The sequence below is a fragment of the Lepisma saccharinum genome, chromosome 9 (genome assembly GCF_977018435.1).
Source record: "Lepisma saccharinum chromosome 9, izLepSacc3.1, whole genome shotgun sequence".
In the NCBI taxonomy this organism is placed as follows: Eukaryota; Metazoa; Arthropoda; class Insecta; order Zygentoma; family Lepismatidae; genus Lepisma; species Lepisma saccharinum.
In genome coordinates, this window is record NC_139237.1 from 1 (window position 1) to 14954 (window position 14954).

At 46.9% G+C, this 14954-nt stretch overlaps 5 protein-coding genes, 2 non-coding genes and 1 pseudogene across 7 annotated transcripts; 4 read left to right on the forward strand and 4 right to left on the reverse strand.

Moving 5' to 3' along the window:
* The first annotated feature begins 242 nt into the window (after positions 1-242).
* LOC145993011 (5S ribosomal RNA) lies at positions 243-361 on the forward strand. The gene has a single exon (XR_014442223.1). It is a non-coding gene; the product is annotated as a 5S ribosomal RNA (ribosomal RNA).
* A 2130-nt stretch (positions 362-2491) lies between these two features.
* LOC145992546 (histone H2B) lies at positions 2492-2863 on the reverse strand. Its single transcript, XM_083128899.1, has one exon. It carries the CDS (start codon positions 2861-2863, stop codon positions 2492-2494), a length of 372 nt encoding a protein of 123 aa, XP_082985025.1.
* Positions 2864-3062: 199 nt separating this feature from the next.
* Positions 3063-3437, forward strand: LOC145991946 (histone H2A). Its single transcript, XM_083127937.1, has one exon. It carries the CDS (start codon positions 3063-3065, stop codon positions 3435-3437), a length of 375 nt encoding a protein of 124 aa, XP_082984063.1.
* A 670-nt stretch (positions 3438-4107) lies between these two features.
* Positions 4108-4419, reverse strand: LOC145992547 (histone H4). Its single transcript, XM_083128900.1, has one exon. It carries the CDS (start codon positions 4417-4419, stop codon positions 4108-4110), a length of 312 nt encoding a protein of 103 aa, XP_082985026.1.
* Positions 4420-4656: 237 nt separating this feature from the next.
* On the forward strand, positions 4657-5073 carry LOC145992549 (histone H3). Its single transcript, XM_083128901.1, has one exon. The coding sequence runs from the start codon at positions 4663-4665 to the stop codon at positions 5071-5073; it is 411 nt and encodes a 136-aa protein (XP_082985027.1). The 5' UTR covers positions 4657-4662.
* A 511-nt stretch (positions 5074-5584) lies between these two features.
* LOC145992847 (histone H1 pseudogene) lies at positions 5585-6172 on the reverse strand (annotated as a pseudogene).
* Positions 6173-7321: 1149 nt separating this feature from the next.
* Positions 7322-7440, forward strand: LOC145993035 (5S ribosomal RNA). Its single transcript, XR_014442247.1, has one exon. It is a non-coding gene; the product is annotated as a 5S ribosomal RNA (ribosomal RNA).
* A 2130-nt stretch (positions 7441-9570) lies between these two features.
* On the reverse strand, positions 9571-9942 carry LOC145991949 (histone H2B). The gene has a single exon (XM_083127939.1). It carries the CDS (start codon positions 9940-9942, stop codon positions 9571-9573), a length of 372 nt encoding a protein of 123 aa, XP_082984065.1.
* Positions 9943-14954: the final 5012 nt, after the last annotated feature.

The following is a 14954-nucleotide window of genomic DNA, read 5'->3' on the forward strand; positions in this document are numbered from 1 at the left end:
AAAAGGTTGGTCATGAGATTCACTTTTATTCACTGCACTAAATTTTCTTCCCTATCTTGTAGCTTTTATGTTCACACATCTCTCGAAGGGTGTTAAAGCACATTTCTCACTATGACTACAATGAAATGTATAATTATTTGTTATGTTTCTTCTACACGTTCTTGGCAGTGCCCACGAGACGAGACATTTCCCCGAAAACGAGAAGTTGGACTATATGTACCTTACCGAAAGCAGTATCTTTCGCCAACGGCCATACCACGCTGAATATACCGGTTCTCGTCCGATCACCGAAGTCAAGCAGCGTCGGGCCTGGTCAGTACTTGGATGGGTGACCGCCTGGGAACACCAGGTGCTGTTGGCATCCTTTTTCTTTTTCAAGGTTCATAGTGGCCTTTTATTTGTGAATCGAAGCCGATCAATCACCCACAGTTTTTGCACAATCGCTTTTTTTTTTTTTTTTTTATGTACATGTCATCAAATAATAATAATAATAATATAAGTGAAGAATGTATATTAGTATATATGAATATCGGGGAAGGCGACGTTCTTCTGTTTTTTGTGGCGTGCGGGGTTGCAGGGTGCGTTCTTATTACCGGCGGCCGCCATAATCCCGGCGGGGAGCGCTGGCCTGCCCGGCGGATCCGCCGCGTCGCTCCCCGAAGAGGCCGGCGTTGGTAGTTTTCGGCGAGGATACGTGCCGGCGGTTGCAGGGAGTGTGTTTTTTGGGCGTTTTTATTTTTTTGCAAAATGCCATCGCCGTGGAAGGAGGCGTTCGCTAAAGGGATAGTCCCGGCCCGGCAACCCTGATCCGTTGGCAATTTCGCCCGAAACGCACCGGGGGGGGGGGGGGTGCACACGCAGAATAAAGAATTGGAAATGTCGCATACTCGTTGGCGAGGACACGTAAACCGAGGTTCTGTTTCAACCGATGCATGTCAAATCTCGCGTCTTTTCCCTTCGGAAAGGGAATGCTCGATCAGTGCAGTGATGTGAAAGTGTCCCCGCTAGTGGACAATTTAGCAGAAGGCAAGTGGGGAAGGTCCTGGTCGGAACGGTTACTTTTGGCAGCAAACGGTTACGAAACTGTTACTTTTGTCAGTAAACTGTTACAAAACGGTTACTTTTGGCAGTAAACTGTTACAAAACGGTTACTTTTGGCAGTAAACGGTTACAAAACGGTTACTTTTGGCAGTAAACGGTTAGTTTTAGCAGGGAACGGTTACAAAACCGTTACTTTTGGCAGCAGACGGTTACGAAATCGTTACTTTTGGCAGCAGACCGTTACATAACCGTTACTTTTTGCAGGAAACGAATTAACGATAAAATGACCATTCGGTATTTCTCGACTGGTCGGGAGTCGGGAAGTCATTTCCCGAAGTCGGGATCGGGACAGGATCCCCCCCCGGTCCCGACTTTTCGGGATCCCGCACACCCCTAATATTAATGCATAGGATGGAATGAACATTTTTTTTTTGCCATGCCAACGTAACCTAACCTCCCAGAGGATCTGGGTTCAGACGAACGCGAGACAAATTCCTGGAAAAAGGACCTTGCCTAAGACAACTTTGGTTCCTCTTCAAAAATTCGCGTACACTTTCGTTGTGTAGTCAGCATGTAATGATACCGAATGGAGGCATGTAGGCGTTCGAACCACACCCCTAACTGAACAAAAAAATGCTAATCTTCCGGGATCGTAAGTTGAAGTTCCACCCCCCCCCCCCCCCGATGCCGCCGCCCTCCGGAAACAACGTTCAGATCAATTCTTGGAGTAACCGATTTCTAATGCAACGGTTCCCGCCAAATGTCACAGTTCGTTGAGCGTACCAGTTCTCACCCTTTCATAGAAGTTAAGTGAGCCCTTTTAGTGCAAATTATGAATGTGACTGCCAAACTCTTCCTTTTTCCCTGCTCGTGGAGAAAACTTAAAGTAATTTTGAAAGTAAAATGAAGGAAAACACGAAAAATGAAATAAAATCACGACCTAACAAAACCTAACCTAATGTAACCCAACCGAGTATATGCAGATATTAATCTGTGTGTACCTTTCACTGCCATACTCTAGTAACAAACGTACAATTGTAAAATAGAAACGTGAAAGTTATTTTTGTTAAATATACAAGTTTATTTTATGTGTTCATCCAAAATAATAATGCGCCGAATCAATTGTTCCAAGTCTTAGGTTATTTTTTTGCAGAGGCATTTTGTCCAAATGTAACTCTAAAAGTCCTATTCAGCAAAAGAAACTAAAAAATTTGGAAATTTAGCCTATTTTTGTAAATTACGTGCTGGTTGACATTAACATTCATTCGTACCTTAAAAGCATTTTTTTTATATACGTAAGGTCAAAAATCTTTTCGCTTGCAGGCTGAGATATCGTTAGGTTATGTAAGTGTACGTTTCGGAGGGGTGGTAGACAAGTTCGTCCAATTCCAAGATTCAATTTTTGGCCCTAAAAAGGGCCTTTTTCGGCAAGGTAACTATTTCCTTGAGTTTACTTTGAGCTGGTGTACTTAGTCACGGCCTTGGTGCCTTCACTGACGGCGTGCTTGGCCAGTTCACCGGGGAGGAGCAGCCGGACGGCCGTCTGGATCTCCCTGCTGGTGATGGTCGATCGCTTGTTGTAATGAGCGAGCCTGGAAGCTTCGGCGGCAATGCGCTCGAAGATGTCGTTGACGAAGCTGTTCATGATGCTCATCGCCTTGCTGGAGATGCCGGTGTCAGGGTGAACTTGCTTCAACACCTTGTAGATGTAAATTGCGTAGCTCTCCTTCCTCCTCCGCTTCTTCTTTTTGTCTCCCTTGGAGATGTTCTTCTGGGCCTTTCCGGCCTTTTTGGCGGCTTTTCCACTTGTCTTTGGCGGCATGTTGCAGACAGACTCGATGTGCGCCCAAACCGTCGATTCTTTTTAAGAAAGGACGGTTGATATCAGACGGACCAATGGCGCTTCGAGACGTGTCTCCCGGACGCTCTCATTCGCGGCGATTCAACACTACTTAACAAAACCACCAAACTGGCTGGCAAAAATTTGTGTTTTCACGTTGTATCGATAGCAAGAGATCATCATGTCTGGACGCGGAAAGGGAGGAAAAGTGAAGGGAAAGAGCAAGTCTCGCTCCAGCCGAGCCGGACTTCAGTTCCCCGTCGGCAGAATCCACCGACTTTTGCGAAAGGGCAATTATGCCGAACGTGTCGGTGCCGGTGCACCGGTTTACCTGGCCGCCGTCATGGAATATTTGGCCGCCGAAGTCTTGGAGTTGGCCGGCAATGCTGCTCGCGATAACAAGAAGACCAGGATCATCCCCCGTCACTTGCAGTTGGCCATCAGAAACGACGAGGAGTTGAACAAGCTCCTTTCTGGGGTCACGATCGCCCAGGGTGGCGTGCTGCCCAACATCCAGGCGGTCCTTCTTCCCAAGAAAACCGAGAAGAAAGCTTAAGCTGACACCCTACCCCCTCAGCTTCTAGCAAATCGGCCCTTGTAAGGGCCACCAATTACCTTAGGAAAGGGTCATTGTCTACTCTATTTTTTTAAGTTTTCAAGTTTGAAGTCTGTAGTCTAATCAGGACTTGTAACTTGGCATGCAAATCCTGTGTTGATTCAATGTTGTTTGCCTATTTCCGATAATGTCAGAGAATAGTGGCTTACCTGTGCGTATACATCTTGTAAATTTTGATAGCATAGAGATTATGACGTGTGTTTTGTTTTCGGTGGAGTCAAGCTGCACTGAAAATAATAATAATAAAAAAATATATATATGTTCGCCTGAGTTATATTAATTGATGTTATAATTTGACAGAAGCAATCTGAATTTCACATAAATTCCTTTTGCTTTGCTAAACGACGAACGAAGAAGCAACGAGGGGTGGATAGTCATCTAGCGAATGCTGAGAGTCCTCGCGTGAATATTTTTTGTTGAATTCTCAATTATTTCAATCATTCTTATGTCATTATCAACTCCAGACGAGAGAAATCGTTCGAATCGAGGCTGGGATCAGGGGGTAAGGTTCGGGGAAAGTTGAAAGCTGACATTTCCTTCCTCAAAGAAAAGATTTGTGGCCCTTAGAAGGGCCGATTTTTCAAGATGGAGGACAGGCAAATTAGAGCCCTTAACCTCCGAAACCGTACAAGGTTCTGCCTTGACGTTTGAGTGCGTACACGACGTCCATGGCGGTTACGGTTTTCCTCTTGGCGTGCTCCGTGTAGGTGACGGCATCGCGGATAACGTTCTCCAAGAACACCTTGAGGACGCCGCGTGTCTCTTCGTAGATGAGACCGGAGATTCGCTTCACACCTCCTCGCCGGGCAAGACGGCGGATGGCGGGCTTGGTGATACCCTGGATGTTGTCTCGGAGAACTTTACGGTGGCGCTTGGCACCTCCTTTGCCGAGTCCCTTTCCTCCTTTACCTCTGCCTGTCATTTCTGCAGTGCACGTACGTGGATTCGAAAGATGAGAATGAAGCCTTCCCGGCGAGCCGGCTCAGTTTTGTACGCCTTCGACAGAGGGGGGCAGAATGGCGGGAGCCAATGGGAAATCCGCTTTTCGGTTTGATTTCACGAATCAGGAGCATGCACGGCACCTTTCAGGGCAAAGCATATAAAGGCATGATTTTTGGTTGGCGCGATTGTTTGAAACGGAAACGCTTAGGACAAGCACGCGACAATGGCCCGGACTAAGCAAACTGCACGAAAATCCACCGGAGGCAAGGCCCCAAGGAAGCAGCTCGCCACAAAGGCAGCTAGGAAGAGCGCTCCCGCCACCGGAGGAGTGAAGAAGCCCCATAGGTACAGGCCAGGTACCGTGGCTCTTCGAGAAATCCGTCGCTACCAGAAGAGCACCGAGTTGCTCATCAGGAAGCTTCCTTTCCAGCGTCTCGTCCGCGAGATCGCTCAAGATTTCAAGACCGACTTGCGCTTCCAGAGTTCCGCAGTCATGGCTCTCCAGGAGGCCAGCGAGGCTTACCTCGTCGGTCTCTTCGAAGATACCAACTTGTGTGCCATCCACGCTAAGCGTGTCACTATCATGCCAAAGGACATCCAGCTCGCCCGCCGCATTCGTGGAGAGCGTGCTTAAGCGCATCCCGCTGCCCTTGGCAAACAATCGGTCCTTTTGAGGACCACAAATCCTACTTGGAAAGTACGTTTTGGTCGTATCTCTCTTTATTTTTATTATTATTGTCAATCCCTATCCTCGCGTTTATCCAAAAGTTATTTAAAATAATAACGCCGAAGCAATTGGGCGATATTTCATGAATATTCAGTTTTAATAATATATGGGTCAAAAGCTCTCGCTAAATCTTTAAATCTAATATCAGTTAGCGGTTTCTTGCTCGCAGTTCATTTCATAGAATCGATGGAAACGAAGTCAAACAAATTATGACTACATAATGTGACAAGTGTATTGCTTTCATGGTTTACATTTTTTTAAAAAAAAAATGCATGGATGGAAGGGAAAGGATGACACCGTGTCCGATGAAAAGAAAGGTTATAAGATTGAGTGATCGTGCAAATTCGCTCCTTCCAGGAGAATTTTGATGGTCCTCAGAAGGACCTTTTTATGGGGAACACTTGCGTGCTCAACCATTTTACTTCTTTTTTGGTGCAGCCTTCTTTGCTGCCTTGGGCTTGGCAGCCTTCTTTGGCTTTGGCGCCTTTGGTTTCTTGGGCGTCTTTGCCTTTTTCACTTTCGATGGAGACTTCTTTGGCTTTGCAACAGGTGCCTTCTTCTTTTCGCCGGTCTTCTTTGGTCGCTTGGCCGGGGCAGCTTTCTTTGCCGGTTTCTTCTCCTTGGGAGCCGAGCGTTTGGTCTTGGAAACAGCCCCGCTTTCCGGTTTCTCCTTCAGCGACGAAGCGCTGAGCTTGAAAGATCCGGAGGCACCCTTTCCTTTGGTTTGCACCAAAGAACCTGATGCCACGGCGCTCCTCAGGTACTTCTTGATGAAGGGCGCGAGCTTCTCGGCGTCGACCTTGTAGTTCTGGGTGATGTACTTCTTGATGGCCTGCAGGGAAGAGCCTCCGCGCTCCTTCAAGTTCTTGATAGCGTTGTTCACCATCTCGGATGTCCTGGGATGGGAAGGAGCCGTTCTCGGCTTTTTCGCCTTCGAGGACTTCTTGGGCGAAGCCGCCGTCGGGGCTGAGGGAGCTGATGCCGTATCTGCCATATCTACGCTCTTTTCGGAACGAAAATGAATCCCCGCGCTTGGTTTCGACCCCCTTTTCTCTCGGAGCGCGGACCGGAGCGAGAGCAGCTCTCAGGCGGGCCGAAGCAAACTGAAGTTTGTAGTTGCCACAACGGTAAGTGTGTTTCCTCCTCTTTCCAAGATTAATTTTTTCAGTGCTGAGCTAGAGAGCACCAGCATCCCTCGTTGTTGGGTACGTTCCGGAAACTTTGAAGTAGCCGTGAAGTGCCGCAGTCCGTCCCCACGACTTCCACGTTCCTCGCTTCCTTCGTGTCAAACTCACCGTAGGTGTACGCGCGACCTCCATATGCCCGTGATTTCCTTAGTTTTCTCTGAGAAAAGGTAGAAGGTGCGTCGGTTGCACGGAGGAGATGGAAGTTCAATCCTTCCCCTATTCTCTTGCTGAGAATCAGGTGCCTTGAGCATACGACAGGCCTCTCAAGCCAATCTCCGAAGTAGCGTGTGTCGCACACGCCTGTGTTTGAACGAAGCTGGCCTACTTCCAATGTATAGCCTTTAATTTCGTTTATAGGCGAAAATCTATCGCATGAGGACTGTGGTTCGATTCGAAAGCAGCCATTTGCACCGAAAGTTAGCGCGGCCCTTCCTGCTCTCCGCCGATAAATAATAATAATGTAATAGTTTGTGTCGAGGTGCCCGTTGCCTACTTTGGTTTGTGGGAATAGCGCGTATTCGAGAACTCGATGAAGTTGTCCGAAGATAGCACAAAAATAGGAAATAGCTAGGCTGGAGAGACTATATATATATATATATATATATATATATATATATATATATATATAACTACGCACTGGTAATGATCAGGCTGGAAAGTTCATACGAACTAACCGAGCCCAATCACTTTTTCGTTGTTAGGTCCTGGGTATATAGTGTGGAATCAAAAAGGTTGGTCATGAGATTCACTTTTATTCACTGCACTAAATTTTCTTCCCTATCTTGTAGCTTTTATGTTCACACATCTCTCGAAGGGTGTTAAAGCACATTTCTCACTATGACTACAATGAAATGTATAATTATTTGTTATGTTTCTTCTACACGTTCTTGGCAGTGCCCACGAGACGAGACATTTCCCCGAAAACGAGAAGTTGGACTATATGTACCTTACCGAAAGCAGTATCTTTCGCCAACGGCCATACCACGCTGAATATACCGGTTCTCGTCCGATCACCGAAGTCAAGCAGCGTCGGGCCTGGTCAGTACTTGGATGGGTGACCGCCTGGGAACACCAGGTGCTGTTGGCATCCTTTTTCTTTTTCAAGGTTCATAGTGGCCTTTTATTTGTGAATCGAAGCCGATCAATCACCCACAGTTTTTGCACAATCGCTTTTTTTTTTTTTTTTTTATGTACATGTCATCAAATAATAATAATAATAATATAAGTGAAGAATGTATATTAGTATATATGAATATCGGGGAAGGCGACGTTCTTCTGTTTTTTGTGGCGTGCGGGGTTGCAGGGTGCGTTCTTATTACCGGCGGCCGCCATAATCCCGGCGGGGAGCGCTGGCCTGCCCGGCGGATCCGCCGCGTCGCTCCCCGAAGAGGCCGGCGTTGGTAGTTTTCGGCGAGGATACGTGCCGGCGGTTGCAGGGAGTGTGTTTTTTGGGCGTTTTTATTTTTTTGCAAAATGCCATCGCCGTGGAAGGAGGCGTTCGCTAAAGGGATAGTCCCGGCCCGGCAACCCTGATCCGTTGGCAATTTCGCCCGAAACGCACCGGGGGGGGGGGGGGTGCACACGCAGAATAAAGAATTGGAAATGTCGCATACTCGTTGGCGAGGACACGTAAACCGAGGTTCTGTTTCAACCGATGCATGTCAAATCTCGCGTCTTTTCCCTTCGGAAAGGGAATGCTCGATCAGTGCAGTGATGTGAAAGTGTCCCCGCTAGTGGACAATTTAGCAGAAGGCAAGTGGGGAAGGTCCTGGTCGGAACGGTTACTTTTGGCAGCAAACGGTTACGAAACTGTTACTTTTGTCAGTAAACTGTTACAAAACGGTTACTTTTGGCAGTAAACTGTTACAAAACGGTTACTTTTGGCAGTAAACGGTTACAAAACGGTTACTTTTGGCAGTAAACGGTTAGTTTTAGCAGGGAACGGTTACAAAACCGTTACTTTTGGCAGCAGACGGTTACGAAATCGTTACTTTTGGCAGCAGACCGTTACATAACCGTTACTTTTTGCAGGAAACGAATTAACGATAAAATGACCATTCGGTATTTCTCGACTGGTCGGGAGTCGGGAAGTCATTTCCCGAAGTCGGGATCGGGACAGGATCCCCCCCCGGTCCCGACTTTTCGGGATCCCGCACACCCCTAATATTAATGCATAGGATGGAATGAACATTTTTTTTTTGCCATGCCAACGTAACCTAACCTCCCAGAGGATCTGGGTTCAGACGAACGCGAGACAAATTCCTGGAAAAAGGACCTTGCCTAAGACAACTTTGGTTCCTCTTCAAAAATTCGCGTACACTTTCGTTGTGTAGTCAGCATGTAATGATACCGAATGGAGGCATGTAGGCGTTCGAACCACACCCCTAACTGAACAAAAAAATGCTAATCTTCCGGGATCGTAAGTTGAAGTTCCACCCCCCCCCCCCCCCGATGCCGCCGCCCTCCGGAAACAACGTTCAGATCAATTCTTGGAGTAACCGATTTCTAATGCAACGGTTCCCGCCAAATGTCACAGTTCGTTGAGCGTACCAGTTCTCACCCTTTCATAGAAGTTAAGTGAGCCCTTTTAGTGCAAATTATGAATGTGACTGCCAAACTCTTCCTTTTTCCCTGCTCGTGGAGAAAACTTAAAGTAATTTTGAAAGTAAAATGAAGGAAAACACGAAAAATGAAATAAAATCACGACCTAACAAAACCTAACCTAATGTAACCCAACCGAGTATATGCAGATATTAATCTGTGTGTACCTTTCACTGCCATACTCTAGTAACAAACGTACAATTGTAAAATAGAAACGTGAAAGTTATTTTTGTTAAATATACAAGTTTATTTTATGTGTTCATCCAAAATAATAATGCGCCGAATCAATTGTTCCAAGTCTTAGGTTATTTTTTTGCAGAGGCATTTTGTCCAAATGTAACTCTAAAAGTCCTATTCAGCAAAAGAAACTAAAAAATTTGGAAATTTAGCCTATTTTTGTAAATTACGTGCTGGTTGACATTAACATTCATTCGTACCTTAAAAGCATTTTTTTTATATACGTAAGGTCAAAAATCTTTTCGCTTGCAGGCTGAGATATCGTTAGGTTATGTAAGTGTACGTTTCGGAGGGGTGGTAGACAAGTTCGTCCAATTCCAAGATTCAATTTTTGGCCCTAAAAAGGGCCTTTTTCGGCAAGGTAACTATTTCCTTGAGTTTACTTTGAGCTGGTGTACTTAGTCACGGCCTTGGTGCCTTCACTGACGGCGTGCTTGGCCAGTTCACCGGGGAGGAGCAGCCGGACGGCCGTCTGGATCTCCCTGCTGGTGATGGTCGATCGCTTGTTGTAATGAGCGAGCCTGGAAGCTTCGGCGGCAATGCGCTCGAAGATGTCGTTGACGAAGCTGTTCATGATGCTCATCGCCTTGCTGGAGATGCCGGTGTCAGGGTGAACTTGCTTCAACACCTTGTAGATGTAAATTGCGTAGCTCTCCTTCCTCCTCCGCTTCTTCTTTTTGTCTCCCTTGGAGATGTTCTTCTGGGCCTTTCCGGCCTTTTTGGCGGCTTTTCCACTTGTCTTTGGCGGCATGTTGCAGACAGACTCGATGTGCGCAAAAAAAAAAAAAAAAAAAAAAAAAAAAAAAAAAAAAAAAGAAAGGAAAAATCCCCGCCCCCAAAGGGCTCGCGGGGGTGAGTGGCGCCCGACCTGAGTCAACTGGCGACTGCACCGTAAGGCGCAGACCTCACGTGAGATGTTGATGCACTCTGGAGCACATCATAATCCCATGTTCGGTCTTTTGCCTAGGCGCGGCCTTCCCCTCAGAATAGATCCAGTCAAGCCGGATTTCTCCCTTGGGGAAGCCTCCATTCATGCTTGGCATGCACTAGTATGCTAACTACCTACATGACATCGGGATTTATTTAAACCTGGTTTCAATCTTGTAAAGAGATTTTTACCAGGCGGCGAAAATAGAAAGATGGTGAAAAAACTACAGCTAAGAAGAGGAACAAAGAGAAGGGAAGCTCCCGAGGGTAAAACCAAGTAAACTTGTAAAACCTCGGCTGCGTCTAGTATGCAAGCTTCGTCTAGATTCTGATGTGCGAAAAAAACCCACGTGAAGGGGGGTAAAAAACACACATCCTATTGGTTTCTATCCTTAATGGAGCCGTGAGGCGGCAGGTAGGATCGGGAATTGGAAGGTATGGTGTTTTTGGCTACAAGTAGCCTTTCAAGTCTTGTGTTAGTAGGACCTACTCATGCACACGTCGCTTCTCTGATGTTGGGGTGTGAAGGTTCATCTGACTTTCAAACCCTGGGGAGAGTTAACGGTGCGTGGGGTGCTCCTGTTCCTTGTTTCCTGTAGAGGTGGTCAGTGGCTGCTGGGGCTTTACGAAGGCAGCGCCGTAGACGAATTCGCGAGTGCACAAATACGGCACTCACGTTCCTCCACCGGCCCAGCTGAAGGCTTCAAAAGCCGGCTTAGTACTAAGACTGCCTTTGAAGAAGGCGAGCCGTGATCTGTGCCGCTGCTGAATTCTTTGGTCGTACGTGTGGCGTTGTCCCTTTTTGTTGTTTTCTTGTTTCCTGTAGAGGTGGTCAGTGGCTGCTGGCGCTTAGGAAGGCAGCGCCGTAGACGAATTCATGAGTGCACAAATACGGCACTCACGTTCCTCCACCGGCCTAGCTGAAGGCTTCAAAAGCCGGCTTAGTACTAAGACTGCCTTTGAAGAAGGCGAGCCGTGATCTGTGCCGCTGCTGAATTCTTTGGTCGTACATGTGGCGTTGTCCTTTTTGTTGTTTCAATTCCACCACTGTTGCCGTTGTTTACTTCAGAGGCTGCGCAGTAGACGAATTCGCGAGTGCACAAATGAGGCACTCACGTTCCTCCACCGGCCCAGCTGAAGGCTTCAAAAGCCGGCTTAGTACTAAGACTGCCTTTGAAGAAGGCGAGCCGTCACCTGTGCAGCTACTGAAGTCTGTGGTCATACTTGTTGCGGTGCCTCTTGTATTGCTACAACGGGAGTGGTGCTTATTGTCATCGGGGGTAATTCCATAGAACGCTCAGAGGTCTCTTGTGCTTGTAGCGCGTTCGCGGGTACGTGCCTAGATTCCTGATCAGCTCGTTGTCTATTTGATTTTTCTTTTTGTAGAGTTTGGTCATGATTTTTTCGTTGAAAGCTTCTATTTTTGGAAGCTTGTGCATAATGTGGATTGGAGTCATTCTGGTGCTCCAGGGTAGGTTCAGGATGTATCTGAGCATCCTGTTTTGGTATTTCTGTAGGAGGACTATATTGCCTTTGTTCCCACAGAACCAAGCGGGTGATCCGTACATTAGGATTGGCCTTATCATAAGTTTGTAAAGCAAGAGCTTGTGTGATAGTACTAACGGGCTGGCCGAGTATATCAGTGATTTGATTTGGTGGAAGCGGACTCTTGCTCTGTCGAGTACTATTTTAGTGTGCTGGGAGAAGCTAAGCTTGGAGTCAAGGGTGACTCCAAGGTATCTAACTTGTTGTTGCCAGGGTATGTTGACCCCTTCCAGGGTGATTTCTGGTGGGAGGGGTTGCCTTTTCTTAGTGAAGATGATCGCTTCCGTTTTATGGGCGTTGATCTTTATCTTCCATCGGTTATAGTATGTTTGGAGTGATTCTAGGTAAGTTTCTAGAATTCTGACTATTCTGAGACGTCTCCATGAAGATTGGTAGATAGCCACGTCATCGGCATAGACCGCTATTTGGGCTTCATGGTGACGGGGGATATCTGAGATATAGAGGTTGAATAGCAGAGGGCTGAGTATAGACCCCTGCGGAACTCCTGCTTCTATGTTTCTTATGTTCGATTTCTCCTGGAGAATTGATACAAAAAATTTCCGTCCGCTTATATAAGATTTTATCAATCTTATTAGCTTATCTGGTAATCCTAGTTTGATAAGTTTGTGTATGAGGCCTTCATGCCATACTCTGTCAAATGCTTTTTCTACATCTAATAGCACCATTCCTGTATCCTTTTTTTTGTTGTAGTGCTCAGTGACATGTTCTATAACGCGTGTGAGCTGGTGCACCGTGGAGTGTTTTTGTCTGAAGCCAAATTGCTCTGTCGGTAGCAATTGCTTTTGTTGCGTTATGAATTGCAGTCTCTTCATTACTACTCGTTCGAATATTTTTCCGAGGTTGTTGAGTAGACTGATCGGTCTGTAGTTTTGTGGAAACGTTTTGTCTTTACCCGGTTTGGGGAGACATATGATCTTGGCTATTTTCCAGTTTTCTGGGAAGTATGCGAGTTTGGCGCACGAGTTAAACAGCGCGGCAATGGCTTGCACCATGTTAATTGGGATGTGCTTGAAGAGCACGTTTTGGATCCCATCTGGTCCCGGTGCCTTGAAGTTGGGTAGATATTTGATTATGTGAAGTAATTCAGGGACGTTTGTGTGAATTATATCTTCATCATGATCACGGTTTGATGTGAAGAACCGTTCTACCGTGTCGGTTGTTTCGTCTTCGTCTTCGGAATCGATGTCAAGGTCTTCGTTTGGTTTGAATGCCTCTTCTAACGTGTCCGCGAGTGCGTTTGTCTTTTCCTCGTTTCCATACGCCATGCCGTTTTTCCCGTGGAGTATGGGGGTGTCAATATTGGTACGCGTGAGCCTTCTCGTGAATTTATATAATGAGAGGTCTTTTACGGCCAATTTGTCTACGCGAGCTTTCCATTTCTCGTTTCTGTGTTTCTTTATGTCGTCTTGGATTTCGTTCGACAGTGCTTTTTGTTCTTGTCTGTAGAACGGTTGTCTGGTACGCATGAATAATTTGCGAATTTTGTTCCGGAGCCTTATCTTTACTTTGATAGAGTCCGGCAGCGCTGCATCCGGTTGCAGTGGTTTGTGCAAGGGGATATGCTTGGCCATGGCGCCTTTTATTTTGCTTGTAATAAATGAGACGCGGGCGTTAATAGCTTGTTCTGAATTTAATTCTGTTTGAAATTCGTTCTTGGTGAAATTTGGTTCTAGATCTTTCTTGAAGGCATCCCAGTTTGCCTTATTGAAGTTGTATCTTTTGAACGGGGGACGATATCGTGGCTTGTCGAAGAGTGTGACTAACACTGGGTTGTGGTCCGATGTGAGGGCCGGTATTGACTCTTGGTCCGTTATTATGCGGGGACCTTTTAGAACTACCACGTCTAGGACGTCAGGTAGTTTATTTGGGTCTTCCGGGTAATAAGTCGGAGTAGTGGGCGCGTAGACAAGTAGTGGCGTATTTTGAATGTATCTGAATAACTTGTTGCCACTTGTGTTGTGCACTCGGCTGTGCCAGGCGGAATGTTTCGCGTTTAAGTCTCCTCCTATAAGGACTGAAGGCCCGAGACGGAGGAGTTTGTCTATGTCTCTAGGGTCTAGCTCGTTATTTGCTCGAGGAGATCGGTAAGCCGAAATGAATATTATGTCGCGATTTGCCATTTTTGCAGTGACCGCTACGGCTTCGAGCGTATTGAGTTTGGGGATCGGGATGCGAGAGTGGATTATATTGTTTTTAATGAATATGGCCACTCCTCCATGTGCGTGGTTGCTGATTTTGTCTTCCCTATGCATATCATACGTTGGGAGATAGACTCTGTCGGTGGGCTTTAGGTGCGTTTCGGATATAAGGGCTATTTCTGGTTGCTGCTCTAGCAGCCAGGGGTAAGCTTCGTGCATCTTATTTAGGAGACCTCTGGCGTTCCAATGGATTAGGTAGGCGCCCCGATTATTGCCTGCCATTGGTAGTCATTAGGGCACTTGTTAATTGCGCACAGATGGTCATCACCTGTTGCATAGTCTGGGCCATGGCAGCTTGCATTTGTTGCATTTGCTGCATGGTGTTTTTAAGGGCTTCCATCATTAGAGGGAGCCAGTCGGGCTGGTTGTTGGGAGTAGTATTTGTGTTAGCGCTTGAATCTGAATTTGAATTTGAAATTGAAATTCTGGGTTCGGATCTACACTCGACTTGCATGGGTGTATCTTGGTTTGTTTCGCTTGGTTCTGATATCTTGCGGCTGTCTGCAGTTTTATTTGTGCCGGTCACGGTTGACGTGCCAGGCTTTTGTGTGCCGGTGGCAGTTAATGTGCCGGTCACGGTTGAAGTGGCAGGCGTGCTTGATGTGCTGGGAGCTACTTGTGTGCCGGGCGCGCTTGCTGCGCCAGGCTCACCAGGTGCGCCGGCTTTTTTACTTGTGCCGGGTCGGATTTGTTTTGTTTTATTGGGTTGCGATTGACCTAATTGGATGGCGGGGGTTTTATTGTTTTGCTGTGCTGGCTCTTGCCTCGGGGGTTCGTTATTTGGGGCCCTGGGCTTGCCGGTAACAGTGTGGGTCTGGGCTGTCGCTTTTTGTTTATGCGGCACTTTGTTAGTTGGTATCGGGGGGGGGAGGAGGTTTCTTTGTCTCCTCACCTGGTTGACCCTTTTGTATATGGGACATTTTCTAGCGCTGGCAACATGGTCGCCATTGCAGTTGGTGCATTTAACCGGGTTTATTTCCCTGTCGCAGTCTTTGATGTCATGTGTTTGCCCACAGCGCACGCATTTGGGCATCATGTGGCAGGTGCTTCTTCCGTGGTGGAAGCCCTGGCA

What these genes read in the sequence shown, in the direction of transcription:
- LOC145992546 (XM_083128899.1), bottom strand. Translation starts at nt 2,863, where the DNA reads ATGCCGCCAAAGACAAGTGGAAAAGCCGCCAAAAAGGCCGGAAAGGCC.
- LOC145991946 (XM_083127937.1), top strand. Translation starts at nt 3,063, where the DNA reads ATGTCTGGACGCGGAAAGGGAGGAAAAGTGAAGGGAAAGAGCAAGTCT.
- LOC145992549 (XM_083128901.1), top strand. Translation starts at nt 4,663, where the DNA reads ATGGCCCGGACTAAGCAAACTGCACGAAAATCCACCGGAGGCAAGGCC.
- LOC145991949 (XM_083127939.1), bottom strand. Translation starts at nt 9,942, where the DNA reads ATGCCGCCAAAGACAAGTGGAAAAGCCGCCAAAAAGGCCGGAAAGGCC.
- LOC145992547 (XM_083128900.1), bottom strand. Translation starts at nt 4,419, where the DNA reads ATGACAGGCAGAGGTAAAGGAGGAAAGGGACTCGGCAAAGGAGGTGCC.